The 25525-nt window shown below is 31.7% G+C and overlaps 1 protein-coding gene across 1 annotated transcript; it reads right to left on the bottom strand.

The window, feature by feature from the left end:
• Positions 1 to 14821: 14821 nt before the first annotated feature.
• LOC143627444 (uncharacterized) lies at positions 14822 to 23165 on the bottom strand. Its single transcript, XM_077097265.1, has 11 exons — positions 22815 to 23165; positions 22171 to 22397; positions 21724 to 21791; positions 21211 to 21285; positions 20612 to 20946; positions 20150 to 20218; positions 19979 to 20067; positions 18261 to 19859; positions 17354 to 17431; positions 17156 to 17267; positions 14822 to 14986 (listed from the first exon to the last, which is right to left on the bottom strand). Exons 1-11 carry the CDS (start codon positions 23139 to 23141, stop codon positions 14891 to 14893), a joined length of 3075 nt encoding a protein of 1024 aa, XP_076953380.1. The 5' UTR covers positions 23142 to 23165; the 3' UTR covers positions 14822 to 14890.
• Between the last annotated feature and the right edge of the window lie 2360 nt (positions 23166 to 25525).

Here is a 25525-nt window from a genome sequence, read left to right as displayed (position 1 = left end):
TTTATATCGTAATTATTAATTTATTATATAGTTTGGATTTTTAATAATCCAGTAATAAAATACATGAAGTTAGTTTACTATTTAATATATCTTTACATAACAACCACTAGAATTTTGAGAACCATTTTATATCTTTAAAAAACCTCTCAAAAGTTTTTAAAAAATTATAAAACTAAAAAAATACATGAAGTTTGTGTTTTCTATTTTTTTTTTTTATTTTTTTTTTTATGATTTTTTTTATTTTAGGGTTTTTTGTGGTCCAAAATGTTCTCATGCTTCTCAATTTTCAAATAGTTCTCACATGATCCTGATCATATATATATATATAGGAGAGCGATCTTTTGAGAACCATGTTATGTTTTAAGAACTAAGAAATTCATTTTAGGCCACACATTTAATTAAATAGATTGAAATATGTGGTTGAGACTAAATCTGGCAAAAAAGTCAAAGTAATAGAGAGAATAAAGATGTAAGTGGTTACACTAACTTTTACATCCGTTACACATATGTAAAAAGTTGACTCGGTGCGTAAAAAATTTTATAATTTTTTTACGTGTATGTAACATGCATATATTACGCATGTGTAAAAAAAATTCTAAAAAAAATTGTTGCATTGAGTTCTTTCGAGTTCTTAAAACTCAAAGGGGTTCTCATTTGAAATCTCCCTTATATATATATATAGGATCAGGATCATGTAAGAACTTTTTGGGAATTAATAACTATGAGAACCATTTTAGACCACAAAAAAAACCCAAAAATAAAAAAAAATCATAAAACTATACATATATGTGTAATATGTACATATATATACACATATGTTTTTTTTCTATACACGTATGTATAATTTAAGGTAAATAATAATGTGTATATGTACATTACGTAACTAGAGATTAAATGAAAGTATATATATGTGTTAGGTATAATACTAATTAAAAAAAACGAAAAAAATTCGATTTAGCTAAATTATACATATATATACACATGTTTTTTTTCTATATACATATATATAATTTAAGGTAAATAATAATGTACATATCTGTACATTACGTAACTAGAGATTAAATGAAAGTATACATATGTGCATAGGTATAATACAAGTTTAAAAAAAATCAGTTTTTTTTAATGAAACCGAAATGAAATATAAGAATTTTGCTTTTTTTTTACTTTTTTAAAATCTTTGTTTTTTTTTTGTTTTATAATTTTTTAAATATTTTTTAGAGGTTTTTTTTAGTGGTCCAAAATGGTTCTCAAAGTTCTCAATTTGTCAAGAGTTCTCTTTAGGATCCTTACCATGTATATATATATGTGTGTGTGTGTGTGTGTGTGTGTGTGTGTGTGTGTGTGTAGGCCATAAAATGAAAACCCACTTGAGTTGTGAAAATCCGTGAAAACCCTATGTAACATCGTTTTTTTTTTGTTACATGTAATATATGTTGTAACATTTAATACAAAACATCGAAACATCAAAAAAAAATGTTTTGCTATTTTTTAACATTTTTTGCTAATTTTTATATATGTTTTCAGGAGAGTATAAAAAGTTATATTTATATTTACATTTTTTATTCACTTTAATTGTGGACCACAAGATTTAAACTTTAATTAAAAACATGTGGTTGAGAATGTTTTTCTAGAGTTTTCACAACTCAAATGGGTTTTCATTTTAACCTTACCCTATATATATATATATATGGTTTGGATCAAATACAAATGAAATTAACATGTTAAACGTAAGAATCAAGTAGAGTAATTACATATACTAGTAGAGTAATTATGTAATTATATCATAGAGTAATTACGTAATTACTCTATGATGTAATTACATAATCACTCTACTTGTATATATAATTACTATACTTGATTATCATGTTTAGCACGTTAATTTCATTTGTATGTTAACTTTCCTCTCTCTCTCTCTCTCTCTCTCTATATATATATATATATATATATATATAACAATAATAGGCTAAGTATAAAATGAAAACCCACTTGAGTTGTAAAAACTCTAGAAACTCATTCTCAACCACATGTTTTTAATTAATGTTTAAATCTTGTGGTCCACAATAAAAGTGAATAAAAATGTAAATATAAATATAACATTTTCTCTCTCCTGAAAACATATATAAAAATTAGTAAAAAAATGTTAAAAATAGCAAAACATTTTTTTTTATATTTCAATATTTTTTATTAATTGTTACAACATATATTACATGTAACAAAAAAAACGATGTTACATAGGGTTTTCGCGGGTTTTCACAACTCAAATGGGTTTTCATTTTAACCTTACCCTAACAATAATTGCCTAAAGGTAGAAAACATCTCTTTCACCTCTCATATTTACCATAATCTATGGTCATATGGGTGTGAATTGTGAAATGTGAAAGTCCAAATACCTAAGCAAACGTGACGAACTCACAATTTACATCGATCTCACACTACGGATTGCCTTATATTCTTTATTTTCAAGTATCGTCATTATTTGATTAAAATAATTTCACGTTTTAACATTAAAAAAAATAGATTATGCATTTATATATAACAAATATACAGAAGAAGTTCATGTAATTTATAATAATAGAGAATGTAAGAAAAATATTGAAACACAAAAAAGCAGTGCTTGTAATTTTCTGTGAAACTTTAGAAAAAAGAATAGTACAATAACACTTATACAGGGCAATCAATGCGACATCCCTCGATTTCGGGTCAAATGGTATTTATTTTTTATTTGTTTTTATGTTGTAAACCGACCCGATTTATATCCCGAACATTTTAAATATATAAAATATTGGATTTTATGTTACTAATACATTCCCGCTTGTCTAATTTGAAAAACCCCTTTTACAGATTCGAAAACGAACTTAAAACGCTCAAGATACATCAAAAGTTTTTTTTTTTGTTTTGTGACTTGTCTTGACCCCTCTTGCATGCAAACCTTGATATCACACCCCATGCTTGACCCTTTCAACCCACCCTATATATACACCCCTATACCCTTTATTAATCCTTACCCATTCATCTCTTTCTCTTCCAATTCTCAAGCATTCAAAGGTGTTCTTCATATTTTTTTTGGCAGTTTGACTTTCCAAAGTCAAACTGACCATAGTCTTACATTATAATCAACTTGTTAACACTTATTTATACTTGAAGATTGTTACACAACATATATATAATAGCATCCTTTGTACCTTCGGTGGGCATTTTTCCGGTCTCGGTCGGTTAAGTGTCCGGCCCATAAGACAAAGCTACATGGAGGACTCGTAGTAGTCATTGATTATATATATTTTTCGCATCTAACTATCAAACTTGTTATACTTGTTTAACTTCTGCTCATCTTAGTTCTATTTTACATTTTGAGTTCCATGGTTATGGGTTTGTAGAGACTAACCTCGGTTATTCCGTAAATAGCTCCAAACCGGAAGCCGAACTCTTGTTTACTAGTTTGTTTAAATAGTTGTATAAACATGTTTTATGTAAGATTTTAGTTTCTAAAATCATTTTAATTAGTTCCATGGTTATGGGTTTGTAGAATCTAACCTCGGTCTTATCCCGAAACAAGATCCGAACCGGAAACCGAACTTTCGTATAAAGACTTTGTTGTTGACTTTTTGTATGTAAAACTTTGGTATTATTATTTATAAACTATTTTACAAGTTCTATGATGTTTGGACATATGGTAACCATTCTTGGCCTTATTCCAAGATAAAAACCGAACCAAACCGAACTAAACCAAGTTTACTCGCTTAAGACACACAAGTGTGTTTTTAACCATTAAAGCTTATATATTTCTTTAAAAATACTTTATAAACTGATTTTAATTATTTTCACAAAGTACTCGGAATGTTGAATCCAACTTGATCTTATAACAAAGTTTGGACCGATTAAACCGAACACTCGCTTAACGGACGTTGTTAGTTCTAAAACAATAGAACTACATACTTGGTTAAGTCTCTTTAAGATTTATTGAGTTATCTCGTACATTTATTATTTTGGGAAAGTTGACTTTGGGTTTGGTCAAGTCACCAAGACCCGAACACTCGTTAAAACCCGTTTTAGTATCTATATTATAAAGGGACTTGCTTTCTTGTATTTTTACCCACCTTATTACTTAACATAGGTTGAGTAAAATTAAGGGCTAGATACTTTAACCCGGTTTCGAGCAAACTTACATTTTTAAAGGACTATTATTATAATTTCTTAAATATTTACATTTTAAACCTTAAACTTTAAATTGTTTACATTTCTTATCATTTATTTTCGTTTAAAGACTTCCAAGACAACTTTTCTAATACAAGACTTCTTCTCCTTTAGGCTTCGTTCGTTAAACTCATCGTTCCGGTTAATCTCCAAATCATCAAATCTTTCAAATTTATTATTTGAATTTGAGTACTTTCATCCCCCATTTTCACTCTTTTATATTTTGGGGGTGACATTGCAAACTTATTCAAATCCAAATGATTTATATTTGAGTCTTAAACCACAAACTTTATTGTATAATTTACTTAAATAAATGCTCGATTTGGTGATTATATGCTTATATGCTTGAGTGTTAATGTGTTTACCGCTTTTGGATGGTTGATAAAATCCGAGTATATCTGGCATCCCTTTATGGAAAGGTGTCGTTAATGTATTCTTATTAATGATTTCTTACAAAATCTGAGTATATTTGGCATCCCCTTATAGAAAGGTGTCGTTAATGTATTCTTATTAACGATTTCATTTATCTAAATTGTTACTATTATTTATTGTTTTGTATACAAGTTGTGGAATTTCATATTATATATCTATTGTTCAAAAACTATGAAATGGCTTACCAACCTTTGTGTTGACAAAATCTATTTATGCAATGTTACAGGTTTGACTTTAGGTTGACTCGAGGACTTGAAGAAAAAAACGTTATCGAGGCTATTAGGATATTAGCAAAACGAACATTATATTATTTACTATGATTTGAATTTGGTTATTGTATGAACAAGTTATGTGACTCTTTGTGTTTTTATGAGTTTAAATGAGTTGATTAAATATTGTCACTTAATAGTGTCGTGTGCTATGAACAATTGGTTGCGCCCCGACGTTTCCGTCATGGTCGGGGTGTCACAATCAACATGTCGAACAATGGGCAGGAAAGATTCGATTCATGCACACAAATTATACAGTAGGACTAGGTACTATACATATAATATTTTCATAAATTCAAACTAAAATAATAACTGGGTTTCCTTTAATAAAATAATTAGAATGTTAGAAATACTAAAGGTTATTAGCCAACGTGATACACAGGATTAAGTATAAATAATTATGAAATTAAAAGAAATTTATAATTAAATGCAAATGCATATTAACTATACAGTAAACTTACAATAATATGTATTTTGTTCAAGTGGAGGATTCCATTAAAGAATTTAAGAAAGAAAATTGAAGAAGGCAGATGAATTGTCATATCCCAAATTCACAAGTAAACTAAGATGTTGTTTTAGTTTAGAAGGCAAAGAAAATTAGATTTGCCATTAAAATGGTTCATATTTACATGTTTATTTGTCATCATACATATAGATGATAAACTAATAACCAATAAAGCTTTCTAATCCAAGGAATCGAATTCTGAAAAATCACATATTCAAACAAAAACATTTCGTATATATTAATTCAACTTTCTCATAGGCACCCATGTATATCTTAATTGCCATCAAGTTTCGTTAGTCATAACTCATAAGAACATGCAACTTTTCATATTCGGCAATAACTTAACTGCCATCACATGAAGTGATCCCGCACTCATAGCACCAAGAGATTGGCTAATAAAAATTAGAAAAGACAAATTTTAGAAAACAAAAAATGTCGAAATGCTTCTTATTGGTTTTGGTTCCATAACCTTATGATTTGCATCTAATTAAGATCGCTTCCCACTTTCTCTAGCAATTGTGTTTGATGCATCAAACTATAAACGCCAATTGATTTGTAACTTGTAAGTCAAATTATAAATTCACGTTGATTAGGAAAGTCAAACTAGGTTTCCTTTAATAGAATTATTAGAATGTTAAAAATATGTGGGTACGGATGAAAAGATACACGACCGAGCAATTCATGAAAGTGATGAAATTGATGAACAAGTTAGAGATAGGTTAGCAAGTTATAATGTTATTTAGTACTTTTTATTGATGAAATATATCAAATTTATTTATGTTTAAAAAATATTGATCTAACACGCTTTGATGAACAAGTAACACATAGGAGAGGATCGATCTTAGTAACTTCCGGTTAGTTACAAAATTACCATCGAATCTATCGTCTATAATAACCATTAAATTGATATGATAAACCTCAAAGTCATTCTACACTTATTTAAGATCTTTTTATTTTGTATTATGTACTAAAATTGCACATATGAAATAATAAAACTATAAAAAAATAGATGAAGATGCATACGTTAAATAAACAAGTTTCATGAATAGTTTGGAACAAAGTGACAGCACGCACGTACTGGAGAAGCAATTAACTACGGTGTATTTTGAATTTAAGACCATATAACAATTAGAATGTCTTTTAGATTACATCGAAACAGAAGGCAAGCGGGCAACAAGCTGCGCCGTTACCCCTTTTTGAATCGCAAAAATGCGGTATGTAACCTGTGTAAATTGCACTATTACACTGATTTTCGAACGATTATATATTACATATACGTAAATAGTTGACCTATGCATGTTTTTTTTTATTTTCATATACATAATTTACATATATAGCATGTACAAAAAAAATTGATTGTTTGATAGGAGTCCTCATGGTTCTTACAACTCATGATAAGTTCTCAAATGACCCTAATTATTTAACGAAAATCATATTTAACTCAAAAATTACAAAAACCACTATCAACCAATCAATTTTTTAAAATTTTTTATTTCATTTCTTTTTATTCCAAAATAAATATATATGTAGCTCGCGAAGCTATATGTATGCATGTATTGTATCTCATACGAGGTATGTGTACACACATATGTAGATTAGAATCTATATAGTCATTTTCATGAGCTGCATATGTGTTTTTCTTTTTATAAAGATTAATAACATAAAAAATAGTGAAAAGTGGTTTAAGTTTAAAAGTGTTTTTTATAAATGGTTTTATGATGCTTTCAAATATGATAATGGTTTATATTTCCTCTCTTTCCTATATTGTCTATATGTATTATAAATTTTATGACTTCCTTTGATGCGTACACATTTCTTAATTACAAGGGGCCATGGGTCCCCCAACTTCCATGGAAGGGTCTGTAGGGAATATTGTGAAGCACCTTGTCGGCATAACATCAAGATGAAATTTTCGGAGATAATGCAAAGGTCCCCATCATCCAGAACCAATGAAGGTATTTACGAAAATATCAATGACGTTTAGAACAACATGACAAATTTGTAATAGTTCCATTCTATGAATCTATACATGCCTCCTTGATGTGTACTTAATGTTAGTAGTTTAGTGTAATTGGATTAACTCGTCGATCAATTTAATCATAGTAAACATTAAGCAAGTTCGGGATGTGCGGAGTGCACGCTTTCTTTAGTTTACTATGATGCTAGGGGCGAAGCCCCTAACGAACGTGGGTCCGAGGGCAGCGCCCCCGGTTGCGGGGTTTTAAGGGCGGCAGCCCCTAGCAGGGTCCAAGGGGCAGCGCCCCTGGCTGGGGTTAAGCTGCCCCAGCCTGGGGTTAAGCAATATTTTCGTTAATATTGCTTCATTAAAATTTCATTAGAAAAATGAATTTTATGATTATGTCACACATAATCATAAGTTTAATTTGGAGTTTATTTATTAACGAATTTTGAATAAAGCAGTTATCTAATTTTGAAAGTGCCCTAGGTTAATATATCGTTCATATTTGGATTGATTTTTTTTCGCTGGTTCATCTTCCTCACAAATTCCATACGAAATTCTTGTCTCAAGTTAGGGTTTTATCCGATTAAAGTATTTTGAAGAACCACCAAAATAACTTTTAATCTGAAAGTTATCACACGACTCTCTAAATAATCCAAGTTGCTATTTTGAAATCCCAAACACTTAATCCATGAAAACTGATGTCAACCTGTCCCTTTAATTGGGACCTCAACCTCTTGTTAGTTGTACCCGTGGATATAAAACGAAAAAATTTGAAATACACAAGACGAAAAGACCACAAATAATTTATGATGTTTGAAGTTGAAATAGAGTATTGAAAAATCATAAAATCAGTTATTTAATATTTGATGCATTATATTCATATAGGGTGTAATGCATAATGCATTCCCCTAATGATAAGATTTGTAGTTCAGCAAAAATCTTGATCCCACTAGATAACATTAACTGATTGGAGAGTTGCATAACTTAACTGTCCCAAAACAAAGCCAAGATATGGCAGGGGGCAATCAGAAAACATTATGACAAAACTATCAAATTAATTGAAGTATATGTGAACTTTGCATATACCAATTGGTGCTTCACGGCTCGAGTGGCAAAAGTAAGGGATTACATAATATTTTTATATATTTTTTAAACAAATCGGATTACCGCTAACTAGTAGCCACGAGTAGATTGTAAGGTCAAACTAGTTGCTACGAGTTATTGGAAATGTATACCGGAAGAAATAGTCATCGACCAAGATCTACTCGTAATGACTAATTAATTGAGCTTTCAAACTAACCGGTCCAGTTCGGTTCGATGTATTTGGTAAACAAAACAACTCGTCATGGTTAGTTTAGTAAACTACTCGTGTCTCGAAAAGTTGCAATCTACTCGTCGCGACTAAAAGATTTATGCAGTACCCATGAGCGTTAATTACAAGGCATGCAACTTCTTTATTCGTGGCGACTAAATGATTAGTAAACGTACTCGTCATGGTTAGTTTGTGGCCACATGTCATGTTTTAATTGGCTCCGTAAACTACTCGTGTGTTAATATAATCCATCTAAAACTTGAATTTTGTTTTCATAAATACTTATTTTGAGAACTTTCCCTATTTTAATACTATATACTATTACAAGTAACAGTTTCAGAGAACATTGTAGTCAACTTACTACTAATTTTGTTTTAAGTATTTAAAAACCTCGTGGGTTTTTAGAGGCGAAGCTTCTAGCTTAGCGATGGGAGATTTGAATAGAACACTTCTCAAGGGATGGCAACACACATTGAAATAGAACAAATAAATCACACATATTTTAATCTTGAAAAATCTCTTTATGAATTTAAAAATTTGTGCATGCCATCGAATTTTTTCGATATTTAAATGAATCACAAGTTTATATATTTGGAAGCTACAACACGTTGCATCAGGGGAGCAAGGGGAACTCAATAGGTATCGTTCGATTTGTTTCGGTAAAAGTCTTGTCATCAAAGTTGAAAGTCTAAAAATTTTATTGTAAACATCTAAAATTTTTGTGGCCAAAATTAAAAGGCTAAAAATTTTGTGGCAAAAGTTTGCTAGCCAAAGTTGTAAGGCTAAAATTATAAAAGTATTGTGACAAAAGTTTCATTAGCAAAGTTAAGGGACCAATAGCTAAATGTTTGTCACTTGTATGGCAAAATTTAAAGGCTAAAAGATAAATATTTAAAACTTAGGTGGCCAAATAAATATTTAAAATTTTGATGAAAAAATTATAAAGAAACAAATTAACTTCCTAAGCTGATTTTTATTGTATATAATTCTCTGGTGGAAGGCTATAGCATTAATGTGGTGGTGGTCCATTGGTAAATGTAAAATCTTTAGATACTTGGGTTTGACTCATTTGAGAGGGAAGGTATTGATTCAAGTCCTTCTAATAACAAGGATTAAAAAAATCGCCATTAAACAAATCATAGGTTATCGAACTAGAAACAACAATATACACTCCCTAAAAACTTACAATTCCATATTATCACATAAATATTGTCTAAAAATGTGAAAATGGTTTTGGTCACACTAGTTTTTCACTAAAAACAAACCAGTGCATTATTCTTTGTAAATTTTAAGAATGTGAATCGCATCCGAAAATAAAATATTTGTATAATAAATACGATTCAGCATTCAGCTTTGTATATTGACAAATATTGATCTTCATATGCAACCAATCAAGGACCGGAAGAGAAGTTCCTCACTTTTCGGAGTTCTTTTTGAACTATATCATATAATATTTATTTTTACATGGACTTTTGTTCTCATTAGACTTCTAAAACAAAGTTGTCTTTATATTTCTTTTTTAGAGATCTAAAGATTAAAGTTTATTTCATACTTAAAAAGAAAAATAAATATAAAGAAGATGCCAAGATCTAAAAGTCTAAACAAAACAAAAACCAAACTAAAACTGCTGTTATATTGTTATTTCATATATATCTTTTATTCAACATAAAACTATTAAACCAACATCAACCTCTATATTCACCCCATGGAAGATAACCATAAGGTGGCATCCCATCGCGGTATGGATAAAACTGCGTCGGTGGTGGAGGGGGAGGATAAAACGGATGTGGCGGAGGACCCATAAACCTTTGTTGGTGATAAAAAGGTGATGGAAACAATGGTGGTCGTTGCATCTTGTCTACTGAAGTTGGCATGATGAGTGGTTTCTCGTAATGATCCTTACATAATATATTACGGCATATGCTTTTATTAACTCCAGGCTTCACGTAAGCTTCGGCTTTATGATGGTCCTTTTCATGACTCCGATGCTTGCAACAACATGACTTACACGACTTATGTTTCTTCTTTTTCTTAGTTTTTTCCTTTTCCGTAACAATCTGCAAAGTAATTATATCGGTTTGATAATAACAAGAATTAAGTAATGAGAAAGAAAGTGATAAAAATATGTACCGGTTGAAATTTAGATTTAGGTTTCACTTCGGATTCGGATTCAGTTTCGGAGTCGGACAACATGATACCGAGTGCTTGTTGATCTTCTTTCTCTTGTGTTTGATTTGAATTTGAATGAAAACAAAGACGAGGATGTGGAAACAAAGAGAATGTAAATAGTATTTATAATAAAAAAAAAGTTAAGCATGAAAGGAAATATTTTTGGATCTTTCATTTTTATTTCAGATTATGCAATAAAATTGAAAGACATGGGAAATAGGAAGAAGTATTTCTTTGTATCTTTAATCATTTTTAATATATTTTCTTTGAGTGTATTTGAAATGTATTCCAAAAATGAGTTTTCTACCAAAATGGGTTGGGTGGAAAAATTATTTACCAAAATAAACGATTTTAAAAGTATTTACCAAATTAGATGATTTTTGAAAGCCTCATTTTTCTCACTCCTACTTTTATTGGACAAAAAGATTTTCTATACAAAAAATATATCTAAAATAAGATAGAAGTAATATAAGAAAACTGAATTGAAAATAAAAAAAATTATTTCATCTCGTTTTCTTCAAATTATTAATAAAAAAATGTTTTGAAAAGTCGAGTTAATAACTATATAACTATAATAAAAACAATTGTAAACAGCTTCCTTGCAATCGAATTGACATTTCATTACTAGGTGGTGCAAAATTAGTAACGCATACATGATTTTTTAAAATAAAATAAAAAATTTTATGTTGTTTTTTAACTATACAAAACGTTTACTAGAAAAAAAAATATATACAAAAGAGCAATTTTAAATTGAGGAATATAAAAGCTCAACTAAAAAAAACTTACGTGGTTAACTGAGTCGGCTTTGCGAGGCTCATTTACATATATATATATGTGAGCTTTTTTTAAATCGGCTTTAATCAAACGAACTTTAAACAAGCCGCAAGTGACGAGCCACAAACATTTAAAACATCCCTATAGTTTTTTCGAGCCAAACCTTTTCTCTTCATTAAATTAAAAAGACGTTTATTCGAACTTTCTTGATTATTTTCAGAATATTTTTAATACGTATATAAATAATAGTGTTATAATAACAAATATAAAATGTTTTTTACCAAGATTTTGCAGAGATTCCGGGAATCTTTTAGGGTTAAATCCGAGTCACGTTTTTCCGGTGGGCGACCAACATCATCAGCTGACTTTGAGACGTTGCCTTCTTGGCGTCCAAATCACCCCCTCACCTCCCCGTGTCAGAAAAATGAGTTCACCATCACAATAATTAATCCGTCTCCCTCTCAAAATCCAAGTCAACAAGAAATTTGTGTTTGTTGCAGTGGCGGTGGTGCAAATCAAAAGAGTTCTGTTGGGGGGTCGTATATGCCCGGAAAATCACAAAAAAATGTGAGCTTCGTATTTGCCATCAATAATTCAGGGTTGTTGTTCAGTCACCGACATGGTTGAAAACCAAGTCTACGGGAGGGGGGTTTGGGTAGAGGTTGATCATATCATATGTTGAGTAAATAAAAAAAAGGAAAATTAATTTTTGTTAAAGAAAACCTATTTTAGCAAATATTTTTCAAATCATCCATTTTGGTAAATAGTTTTCTCCACCACCCTATTTTAATAAGAATAAATATCATTTTAAAAAAATAAAGAAAAACGAGATGAGAAATAAACCTCTAAAATTTATTTTTCAATTTAATATTGTGCTCCATTTAATTTAGATAAAAATAAAATTATAGAAAGTTTTATATCCAATATTGAGAAAATAGAGTTTTCAAAAATCACCTAATTTAGTAAATACTTTTGAAATAAACCATTTTAATAAATAATTTTTCTATCAACCCCATTTTGGTGAAAAACTCTTCCAAAAATATATAGCTTAATACAAATCTTTTATTGCGGTTGTCCCATATAATGGACAAAATAATAATTGTTCCTATTATTTTGAATAAGGAGGTCATAAAATGCCAAGGCTGTCTACCCAGATAAAACGCTGGACTGTTCTCCTATTCTCCTAGGGCTTGTTTTCAGCGGAGGGGCCCAAAACCTTTTTAAAGTTATATAAATCATGAATGATACTGTATATTAAAACAATAAGAGGCTATGCCTATTTTTAAATTATAAATTAAGTTAAGCCCAATTATTATAAAATACATGGGTGATAACATGATTCATGATTCAGACTTCAGAGTCTAAATTAACCTAAGCAAACAATAGTATTTTGTTTATTGTTATTATAATTATCGTCAATGTTTGAAATAAAATTTATACGTAAGGGCCTATATTTTTGGTAAACGTGTGAGACACCCGAGATCTCCAAGACGGCTTTGCAAAATGCCAACTAAAAATAGGGAAAAAAAAGGTGAAACACATAAGTTTTTAGCTATTTACAAATAGGTATAGAATTTCTGTTACAATTTATAAAAAACAACGTCCATACAACAACAACAACAATAATAATAAGATTTATGTGAGTTATAGTTTCACTATTTACTATCTCTTTACAATTTATTGCGCCTTATTTAATCGTCAACTCTTTTGATTCACCGGCCCATTTTAATTTGTTAAACAAATTAAATCGTTAATGTTTTGAGTTAATAGTTTTAAAATGCCAGGCTAATGTAGAGAATAATTCATTTTTAGTAATATTAAGTAAGTTTTAACTTTATTTATTAAATATTTGAAAATATTTTGCGCATTTACTTGTCTATTTTGTTTTCTTTTAAATGCATTGACGATTGCAAACAGCATAAAGAAAGCATGAACAATTTTCATTTACTTTATGACTATGTTAGAGTAAAATTATTTTGATATTATATATTTATATACCAGGGACTTGTTCTTAGTACAATGTTTCTTTAAAATATTTAAACGAAGAGGAAACATATTTGCAAGTTTTCACCAAAGAAGCACACACTAATAAAGTAAAAAGATGTTTTAGACATAAGTTGAAACTGTTATTTTTAGAAAGTAGCTCTTAGAGTAACATTTTTAACGACATATTATAAGTGGCAACTAGCTGGAGGTGAGCGGAGAGAGGTTAAAATGGAGAATGAAAGTGTGTGTGGGTGGGTGGGAGGAGGAGAGAATAAAAAACACTACTCATTGTTTGTTTCCTAGAATAAAGACGCTCTTATATGTTGTATTATTGCTAATTATTTTTGTCCGAAGTTTTAAACGTTGCTGCTTATTGTAATGCAAGGTCAACAAATGAAATCATTTATTAATAGTTTTGTCGAATATGCTATCTTATCGAGTAAAGAATTTAATATTTCTAAAAATAAAATTAAGTGTGAGTCAATGTAAAATTACTTTTCTAACGATTCTTTATTTTTAGAAGCAAAGCAAAAGCTCGTATTTTTGTTTTCAAATCAAAATTAAATTTTCTAAACATAAAAAAAACCTCAAGCTCTAAAATTTTTTTAAAACAGACATAAGCATGAACAATGAAACGTTCTGAGTACAAGCTATTATTATAATTTTAAAAATTAAAAAATGGATTGCTGATTATGTTAAACCGTTCTAATTACTTAATTTTGATTAACAAATTCTTAAATCAACATTTTCAAAATGCAAATCAAAACCACTTTAACAACACTACCAACCATACATTATGATCAAGTACTTGTCTCATCGAAACATTCATGAATGGTTTAACTTTGTACAAAGCTAAAAAGCTCACTAGTTCCGGTTTTGGATCAGAAAACAATCAAACTAGAGATGCTAGAATTAATATCCTTAAAACTACAAATATAATACCAAAACCAAAAACATTTCTGACAAAAATAAAGCATAAAAAATATTTTAAAAATAAGAAAACAAAAAAGTACATATACAGTGTTTGTATGCCATAACTAGTCAAAAACTTTACCTTCACCATTATGCCTATGAAACCTCAAACCAGAGCTCAACTAACTTCATCGGTCAAACACCACCAACAGCTTGCTAACTCCATTGACCAATGCTGCAGGAAGATTCTAGAACACTGACAAAAAATATAATGAAAAAGAAAACAGCAGATTTGTATTTGGTCTTCGTTTTTACTTTGTGTTTTCTGTTTCATATACGCACCTATAAATCAACTTTGTGCCAAGTGGCCCTCATGCTTATGTTTGTTTATCAGCAAAGTCTCTAACCATCTCCTTCAAATGCTGCAGTTCATGATGGAGCACAACAAAAATCTTCTTCAGCCTTCTATGTTTCTGCAACATTAAATTATTCAACGATCATGTTACGGCGTTGATAAATCATATAACTTGGGGAAATTTACCAAAATAAACAAGTTTGACCACAATTTTTCAAAAATAGGCATACTTTATAATTTATATAGGCTTCAACTTCACAATCATTGCTTTTTGGTCCAATAAATATTCACCACGTCAGAGAAGCCGGCTATAAAACTTACCCGGCTCTTTTTGCTCACTGAAATTTTTAAAAAAAAGTAAATTGGACCCACTTTCAACCAATCCAAATACGTGGTGTCCAAAGCGGCTAAACTTAGCCTGCAACTTCAGTTTCTTAGCTGACATGCCTGACGCATAGCCGGATTCGAAATCCGTGTTTATTCACTTCGCCGGCTCATTCTTTTCCCTCTTAGCCGGCCCCAACTCGGCTCACAGGCTAAAACTTCACTTAGCCATATTCTTTTCTTCCATTTAGCCACATAAATTTAGCCGCGCAATTAAATTTATATTTTTAGCCGGCTTTTTCTTTTTTACTTTTAGCCGGAAAATTTAACCGCCAAATGAAAATTTTTTACCTACCCAATTTAATTAGTCGACTTCAATTTTATAAAAAAAAATGTTTATTAACATCAACCATTAATTAGTATGTTTTATACGTCTTTTGAGCTAAATTATTTCATCAATAAAGTTGCTTCTTATTAATGAACTCGGTTATTAAAATATTATTTATATGTAGATACTAACAAATTATAATAACGGAAATGCTCATTAATACTGAATATTAAGAAACATAATAATAACCAGACATAAAAATATAAGATTAAAAGTAATATATTCTTAGTAGACACACAATGCCAAATGTAAAGGGAGTGCTCTTCTAGTTATTATTATGTTTATTAATTTTCAGTATTAATGAACACTTCTGTTTGTCATTTTTCGTTAGTATCTGCATATACATACTATTTTTAATAACCGAGTTCATCAACAAGAAGCAGCTTTATTGATAAAACAATTCAACTCAAAAAACGAATAACACACACTAAATTAAGGACGGCATCAACCAACATTTTTTTAAATGAAGAAAAATGGCAGGGTAAAGAAAGTTTTATAAGGATATTAGGTAAAAAAAACACATTGGCAGGTAAACACATTTAATATGGCGACTAAAACATGCTGCCTAAGAGAAAAAAAGGGTCGGCTGGGAGTAATAAAAAACATTAAATTGGGCAGGTAAATATATTTAATTTGGTGCCTAAAACTTTCCGGCTAAAAGAAAAAAGAAAGAAAGAAAGAAGCTGGCTAAAAGTTAAAATTTGGTGGGTAGAGTTAATTTTGTTGGCTAAGTTTATGCGGTTAAAAGGAAGCAAAGAAGGCGACTAAGTGAAATTTTAGCCAGCGAGCTGAGTTGGAGCCAGCTAAGAGGGAAGAGAAAGAGTCGGTTAAGTGAATACGCACGGATCTCGAAGCCGGCTAAGTGTCGGACATGACGGCTACGAAACTGGAGCTGTAGGCTAAGTGTAGCCGCTTTGGACACGTGTTACATTTGGATTGGTTGAAGTGGGTCCCGTTTCCTTTCTATAAATTTCAGTGCCCAAAAAGCGCCAGCTAAGACTTAGCCGCCTTAGCCGGCTTCTTTGATGTGACGAATATTTAATGGATCAAAAGTTTATAGAAATAAAGTATCAGAATTATAATTAAAATCAAAGTAAATTTCAATTGTAGCCTCTACTATTTGGCCCAAATTGCCAGATGCGTCATTTTTTAAATATTTTGCATGACGCTGTGGTGTGCATTTTGTTGCAACTTGAGCCCCGTCCATTTTTATGTTGAGGGCTATTTTAGTCTTTTTTAACTGATGGGCAATTTATTAATGTGTGGTACAATCCCTTAATGCATACATTAAATACAAAATACTAGATACTTACTTTATGCATTAAGGGATTGTACCATGCATTAGTAACTTGTACCTGAGTTGACAGTTAAGAGGACTAAAATGCCCCTCAATTTAACAGAAAAAATGAACAGAATTACTCAGCTAGAATCAAGATGCAACAAAATGCAAACCACAGAATGCCTATGGTAAAATTTAAAAAAAAAAATGATGCGTCTGGCAATCTGGGCCAAACCACAAGAACTAAAATTAAAATTTACTCTTAAAACTATCAAAGAAACAGATATTTTCTGTACCGTCCCACACTGGCGATAGGATTCCATTAACTGCTCCAATATTTTGTTATATCTGTCAGTATCTCTTCCTTTAGCAAGGTCAAGGTCCCTTCCAAAGTTTTGAAACTCATGTCTGGATATTAAGATGAGATTTTATTAAATAATGATATTCAAGCTGGACTGTAAAAGAATATAAAATGCAGATGAAAGTTTTGAAACCTGTAAGATTCTAAAATCTTATTTAAAGTATGGTAGCAATCATACTTCTCACGATACTCCTGCACATACTCGTTGTACCTAAACATGACAATGTGAACAGGTTGGAACGAATCCAAATTGGGTTGGGTTGACCCTAGACCCTTTTTGATCAAAAGCATTCTTAAACAATTAGTGTGTCAAATAATGATAACTTATATAACTTCATTAATAACCTGGTTTTCTTAACGAAGCGATTTAGAAGGTTTTAAGCATAAAAAGTGCATTTTGGTAGACTTTCGATGGGTTTCGACCCATTAGTGATTAGACCAGTATGCTTTTAAGCTTTTTTTAATTTGCCCTGACCAGGCCTGTAAATGAATTGGACGTCCAATGAACCGTTCAGCAGGAAGTTCATTTGCTTAATAGATAAACGAGCATAAACAGATTTTTTTGTTCATTTGGTTAAACAAACAAATATGAGCACATGTCTTGTTCATTTGCGTCCGTATACGTTCTCATTTATGTTTGTTTGTTTACACATTCATTGATAGTTTTTAGGCCCGTTACAACTTATTATAGCTTTATGAAATTAAAATATCATCCATTACAATTTAAATATCATCCATTACAATTTAGTCTATCTTTATTAATTTTGTAGGTCCAACATATTGATGTCCGTTTACGTTCGCAAACCATTCTTTTATACTATTAACGTACATAAACGGGCACAAATACAATCATTTTCTTAACGAACGAACACGAACGAGAAACTCCATTCCCTTAATTGTTCGTGTATGATCGTTTGCTCGGTTAGAATTAAACTACCAAACACAGGCATGCCCCGTTCGTATTCGTTCGATTCATTTACAGGTCAAGCCCTGATAGAAATAAAACATAGTTCAAATCTGAATCAGTATATTCTACTTACTGTGTAACATCCCGTATCGGTCCCTTCATCTCGGGCTCCTCTTTCTCATACTTCATATATGAACTAATACTGTCATCAGATAAAGACTCCGGTTCCCTCCTATTTTGTCCATTTTTATCCATACTATTTACCATCCTAAAATCCTTCTTTTTTTCTCCTAAATCTTTAGACTTATGCCTTTTTTTATCTTTTGTAGAAACAGGAACTACTTGTTTCTCATGCTTATGTGGCTCATCCACATTCACTTTCCTTTGACTGTCTGTGTTGACTTTATTATGTTGTGACCCAGCTTTCACATGATCTACTCTTGATAGTGGCTGTTTGCCATAACCATTAGACCTTGTGAAATCATCAACGTTTTCCTCAGGATTAACCATTTTAGGCAGGTTTAACTGATCATCAAGATTCCAGTAATCTGAACTTGATATGTTGTTCTCCGACTGTTTAAACGAGTTATTGTTTCGTTCAAAACGCTTTTCTTCATGCGGATTTTCACGAAACTCACCCGTTTCTAAATCCGAGAGCTCTCTTCGGAGTGTGGGTCGGCTTCCATTTATTAAAGTTGACTTTTTTAATAAGTCAGCAGGAGAATCTTTGACCTGCGATGTTGTCTGTAGCTCAGGCCCCCTGACTTTTTCGGTTAAAGCACCGTGTTTCTTCTTATGAGAACCAGAATGTTTGCCTCCAGAATTCTTTGGAGGTCTTCTATCTCCAGCTAGTGTTTCTTTGTTAAATTTATTATCTTTTGGCATTGGAAACACATTGTTCTCCTGTGGGCCCATTTCAAAGAACCTATTATCCATGTCAGCAAGAGGTTTTGCCTGAGCATTAAGATCAATAGATTCATGATTGTTGAAACTTTCATAGTCAAAATCAGACACATCACCTACAGATCGGCCCATTATTCTGGGCCCACCAGGAGATCCAGATATATTGGGCCGAGACCACTTCCCTGATTTTAATCGTTTTGCATGTTCGTTCTCATCAAAATGGTTCTGATCGGATCCTCGTTTGGATGTATGTTTCGATACGATTTTTTTAGCTTGATCATGAACTTCACTCTCTTGATGGTAAAGATTATTGGTCTCATCTGCATAATTGTAATTGTTATTAGTTATATGCAAACCAGCTTCATCGTTTTCTCCGAACAAATCTTTTTCAAGATCAACTAAATCAGAGCCATGACCATCATCTTTTTCATCAGCCATGTTATGCGTATATCCAAAATCAGGATCCGACGGTTGTAATTTCTGTGTTGGTTCTTTATCATCATCACTCATGATATCTACATCTTCATCAGAACCTTGTTTGCTGTTTGCGGAGGCGTCACTATCACTGTCACTGCTACTTCCAACACGACTTCTGCTGTCACTTTCACTGTCACTGCTGTCACTTTCACTGTCACTGCTGTCACTAACCGCAGGATCTTCATTATTGTGAGAAACCTTTTTATCACTTAATACATCTGGTGAAAGATTATCTATATCAATATTTTCTGATGTGTTTAAATCTTCATAAGGTTGAGAAATTTGGTGAGATGGTTCTTCAAATTCCTTCACGACATCAGCTTCTATGAGGTGATTATTGTTCTCTGGAGAACTGAAAAGGGAAAATCATGCAATACTCATATGATATCAGTTTATGGCATAAATATTCAAGTAACAACATTTATATTAACTGCATAATAAAAAGACAAAAGGCTCGTCTACATGACTAACCTTCCACTTTCAGATAGAGACTTCTTGAAACTTTCTAAGTCGGCATTTGGTTTCAAAACATATCTTCCATGAGCTTGGAAAACAGCAATCTGAACGAGATAAAACAAAGTTATTCAGCAGGCCCTAAAGAACAAAGTATAGGATGATTATCACTGGTTTATTGCCACTTACTTTTTTCAAGATTGGCTCAATTTGCTTCACTGATTTGGGAATGGTTTCTCCAACAGCTTTCTCTAGAGCCTAAAAGATAAGATGAGAATGTATTCAACTTAACTAGCAATGAGTTTAAATGTGAAATTCATGGATGAGACAGGATTAGCTACTATGTTTACATAATGTATTATAATATTAATATTGGAAAAACTATTTGCTGGAAAATAAACAGCATTAATAAGACGATCATAATCATTAAGAGGTGGTTGTATAAATTCAGAGAAGTCCACATGATTGCATTTACAGTTGCCCTCAAAAAGTTATAAATGACTAATGAATTGGCTATGCAATAATAATCTAAATCCTTGAATAAAAATGATTTAGGAGGTTGTATGATTTTAAATAACAACCCAAATCAACCCATTCATAAAAATATATGGGCCCAAAATGCCATGCATCTAGAATCATTCTTACACTTACCTTGAGATTCATTCCTTGTGGTTTCTCCGTAAGAAGATAAATCAACAGACTTTGCAGGTCAGTAGGTTTGTTTCCCAATACTTCATTGCTCCCAGGTTTATTCAGTACAACACCAGATGCATTAGCATTCCCTTTACTAGATCGAGTCAAAGTAGCATCGTCTCTGTTTGTATGTACTTTATTAAGGTTGCTGTTTATAAGTGGTGACAATGGAACACCAGATTGCTCAGGTGTAGATAATAATGGTGAAACTGAAGCCCTAACTTTAGAAGGAGTTGATGAAGAAAATCCAGTTTTTCCCACAGATTTAGGAGGGATTGCTGCTGTAAAAGATGCTAGCGAAAAAAAGTAAAATAAACAAAGTAGCTCCAAACAAAAATGTAAATAAAAAAGAATAAAAAGAAAAAAATAATATACTATTTGGCTTGTTTGGACTTTTAGGTTCTTATGTTAATAACCAAAATAATAACTCGGTTTTTGGTCCCAACTGATCCAAACCCCAGAAATCCAAACCATATGGTCCAACCCAAATTGTTTAAATGGACAATTTGGTTATAATACTCACTATCATCACTATCGGCATAAAAAAAATCCCTTACCTGAAGAAGGTTCAGCTTTCTTTTTGAAAGGGAGCTCTTTGTTTTTCTTGTATGACCCTCTCCAGTTATTATTAACTGCAACCAAAGGATAAATAAGAAAACTTGATACGAAGTTTAAAAATTCAAAAATATGTAAATACTAAACATGGCAGCCTTTTTTACAAGTATGAATGAGATCTTTCAGAAATAATGCACATTGAGCAACGAACAAGAAAAAAATAACGCACATTGGATTAGAACTCTAGTGACTTAGTGAGCAGTGTTGAGTACAAATGAAAAATGATTTCCCTCACTGATAAGTGTCAAAGATGGTCTAAAAAATAGTAACCAAAACAAGCTGAACCAGGATTCCTAATTTCTGAACAGTGCATTCAGTTTTCAAAGTCTATGCATCAATATATAATGCGCAAACTAAAAGAATAGAAAGATATGCATAAGGTGAAAAGCATGTGAGTTAAAAGCAAGGGAAATAAGTGGCAGCTAAGGATAGTTATGATTAAATAAATATGATACCTTCAGCAGCAGCTAAAGCCTTCATTTGAGTCTTCATAGATGGATTTTTGTGATCTAAAACAATGGTTCTGCAAAAAAGAAATAAAAAGAGTTGCCCTTTCTGAGTCATGATCACCAAAACTTCAGAAAGTGAAAATGCTTTTTGATACTTGATACGACAATAATGAAGAGTTCTTTTGCAGTGAAGGATTAATGTTTATGGAACATTAAGAAAGACATCACAGCATATGAATAAGAAACAATATAAGGAGATTCATAAGCCAAGCTTTTTAAAAGTGCTGCATAGCATATCATGTGCAGAAAAAAAGAGGATGGAATGTAAATAACCTAGCGGCTAGCAAGTAATCACATCTACACAATTAAGAACAAACTGCAAGTCTGCAACATGAATGCATGTAAAAACATGGGTGGAAATATAATATTTTTCATGTCAAACATATAACATACTTTCGTGATTTGTGTTCTAGTTCTGCTTCCGCCGTTAGCTTCTTAACATGGTTTTTAAATGTCTCATCTAATTCACGTTGAACGTTCAACTTTCGCCAAGCACATCCAGATTCAACAAGCAATCCATCTCCACTATCACCACTTCGGCGTTCTTCATATACGTCACATAAGTCACCAGTGTCTCGAGACCATTTGAATCCAAATTCCTTGCCTCCTACATCAATGACCTGAAACAACAACAACAAAAAAAGCTTAAATAACAGAACCTGCCACATCAACAAAACAAAGAAACCGCAATAGCTGAACCTTGTGATGTGATCCAATAGACAAAAACATATATCCGTACAACCAAAATATATTATATCACCAACTGTTTCCATAAAGCAATTGCAAAATTGTTGTAATTATGCACAATTCTCGTGACAGATTTCAGTTATATTAAGTGACAAACCTCTGAATTAAACTCCAATAATATTTGTCAAGTAAATTGGTACTTCAACCTAGCAACTTAAATACCTTGATCCTGAATCTAATATTGATCTCTAAAGCAGTACAATCCATAGCAGCATACCAGTAACATATTAAACAACCAAATTCCACTAATCTAGGTAAAAAAAAACACATGAAACTAATAATAAACCTACATTTCCGGCATGATTATTAGCACTCGAATCGAACTTAATCCTGGCAACACCGCCCTGCGCTTCGAACCGCTTGATTTCTTCAACGAGAGCAGGCGTCAGCTTAACAGTCATACCGAAGTTGAGAGGATTATAACGAAGTAAGCTAAACGTTTCGTCGGCCGTAGAAGGTGCACTGCTAGGGTTACGTTGACCGGCACCGGCGGATTGACGGCCACCGGCGGACGGGCGTTGAACGGAAAAAGGTTGGAAGGTGGAGTGGCTGTTCCGATTGGGATTGCCACCACCACCGCCTCGGCCACGGCCGAGCTTGCCGGAAGCGCCGTACATTACCGGACGTGAGTTTTTAACGGCGAAGTATATATAATCAATCGAATTGCGGAAGTTGTATTGTAAACCTGGATACCGTCACAAGGAAAAGATGCCAAAGAATTTGGGAATTCTTCGATTTAATTAATTTTTTGTTTTTATTATTATTATTATTATGTTATTATTTACTTCTACTCGTAGAAACGTGAACAACAAAATATCAATATGGGATGACTCATCTAATCCTTGACCTTGACAGCTTTCTTTCATTTACCATGTTTAATATTTACTAGATTGTTTTAACAGGTGTGTTTAAGGTGGCGCCAGCATGTTTGCGGTTATTTTTGGCGCGCGGGCATGTTTGCGGTTATATTTGGCACGCCGGCGTGTTTCCGTTTAGCTATGGCGCGCCGGCGTGTTTGCTGTTATTTTGATGCCCGGGCATGTTTGCGGTTATATTTAGCGCGCCGGCATGTTTGGCACGTTTATATTTGATTTTTACATTGTTTGCTTACATAACTGATAGTATATACCTGAAGTCGAATTGTTTCCTATTATATAAAATTTTCGACAAATAATTGATTCACGGCCTTGGACCATCACAATTATGCCAACCGTCGATCACCGTTGATGTAGTCGTTGCCAAGAAGCAAAGTTCGGCGTCTATGACGCAATTGTTGTTATCCCTTTGTGGACATATATTTCTCTTCCTATATACACACGCAAATAAAGAAAGAAAAAAGCCAGAAAATCTTGATTGGAAATGAAAGAACATGTACATAATGCACAAAGACCCCACAATTTCAATTGGCATTTCATAGTATTGTACCCAAAACTTAATAATATATACAATTGATGAATAATACAATTTTATGAGACAAACTAATTTTCACAACTAATAGGTATTAATGTATGAATAGTACAATTTTGTGAGACAAACCAAATTTCACAATTAATAGTTTTTAATGGTTGTTTTTATGTATGTTTATGGTTGTAAAATCATTTAAACCGATTATCTCAAACGGTTAGTTTTAATATGTTTTAGGTCGAATCAGATTGTTAGGCTTATTGTTTACATAAATATCGTATGGTTTAAATTGGGCCATGTCTACAATTTACTATTTGTGTTTGAAACGTCGATGATAAAATGTAACTTTAAGGTTTGTTATCCTTCTTTTAAAATGTAAGTCTATAATGGAAGATAGATATTTCATAGGAGATAATATCGGATAAGATACTTTCTTACACATAAGTGCATAACAAATAATGGTGTTTAGAAAATAATACTTTCTTACACATAAGTGCATAACAAATAATGGTGTTTAGAAAATGATACTCGGTTAGTTTTTAGAGTTCTTCATCTACTTTTTTCATACATTAGAACACTTGTTTTTGAGTTAAGGGCTTGATTTGTTGGTCACGCTCTTGAGTATCGTATTATATATATTTATTTTCGTATTTGTGATATAATAGCATAGATATGACCTTTAAATGACTCTTTACCATATCAACAATCTTCAAGATTGACGTATTCATGTACGGGAGGATTTCATAATCTCCTTTCCGCATTTGTTATGACCAAGTTATTTGACATTTTACACTGATGTTAAATTTATGTAACACGAAAGCTTTAATTAATTATGTCTTTGGGACAATCATTGAATTAATGGAATAACGTTCTATATAAGTTTGTGTTTTGTATAATATATCATTTTTGAGAAACTGAAAGACTAGAATATTAAATAAAGTAAAACTTTATGGTTAAAGACATAAACTTTGTGTAATTGGTTAGATATATGAAAAATTAGATGGGTATTACCATTAACGCATTGTTAAATTATGAAACTAAATGAAAGCATAGGTGTAACCATACCATACAGTTAGTTCACCTTAAGACAAACAACGTCAATGGTGAGTTTGATTTCAAATACTTTCACTAGATTCTGCTTCATATTCATGAAATCACACTAACCAATCACTTCCTAAACCATCATCAAATTTCTAAACCTAAACAAATTTGTTTCCTAAACCTAAACAAATTTCTAGTATTCTAAAAACTTGAATCGAACTAATAAAACTATAAAATTGACGAAATAGGAAAAATTTGAAAGGGTTTAAAAAATGTATACTTATATTTATGCGTGTTCATATATAATTATGTATAAAATAAATTAAAAATATTCGACGGAATCGAACCGAGCAGACATTTGCTCGTTGCCTGGTCGCTTACAAACCGAATCGAGCAGAGCGGCTCGTTTAAATCAAGCGAGCATTTTTCGAGCAATTTCCAGCAGCGACGCCACATGGTCTTAGGTGACGCTGGTCATCATCATCATTATCGTACTCAGTAAATTCCACCGATAGCAAAGCTATGGTAGGTCTGAGGAGGGTAAGATGTAGACAGC

This window comes from Bidens hawaiensis, unplaced genomic scaffold, assembly GCF_021521415.1.
Source record: "Bidens hawaiensis isolate Kalapana, Puna unplaced genomic scaffold, B.hawaiensis_p1.1 tig00004682_1, whole genome shotgun sequence".
Taxonomy (NCBI): domain Eukaryota; kingdom Viridiplantae; phylum Streptophyta; class Magnoliopsida; order Asterales; family Asteraceae; genus Bidens; species Bidens hawaiensis.
Note: the sequence above shows the minus strand (reverse complement) of the source record. Positions and strands in the feature narration are given on the sequence as shown.

Excerpts from the sequence above, each read along its gene's own strand:
- LOC143627444 (XM_077097265.1), bottom strand. The coding sequence starts at position 23,141 with ATGTACGGCGCTTCCGGCAAGCTCGGCCGTGGCCGAGGCGGTGGTGGT. Across the intron at positions 20,219-20,611 it reads CACAAGGAATGAATCTCAAG|GCTCTAGAGAAAGCTGTTGG; the intron begins GTAAGTGTAAGA and ends CTTATCTTTTAG. Across the intron at positions 14,987-17,155 it reads CCTATCGCCAGTGTGGGACG|AAACATAGAAGGCTGAAGAA; the intron begins GTACAGAAAATA and ends TTAATGTTGCAG.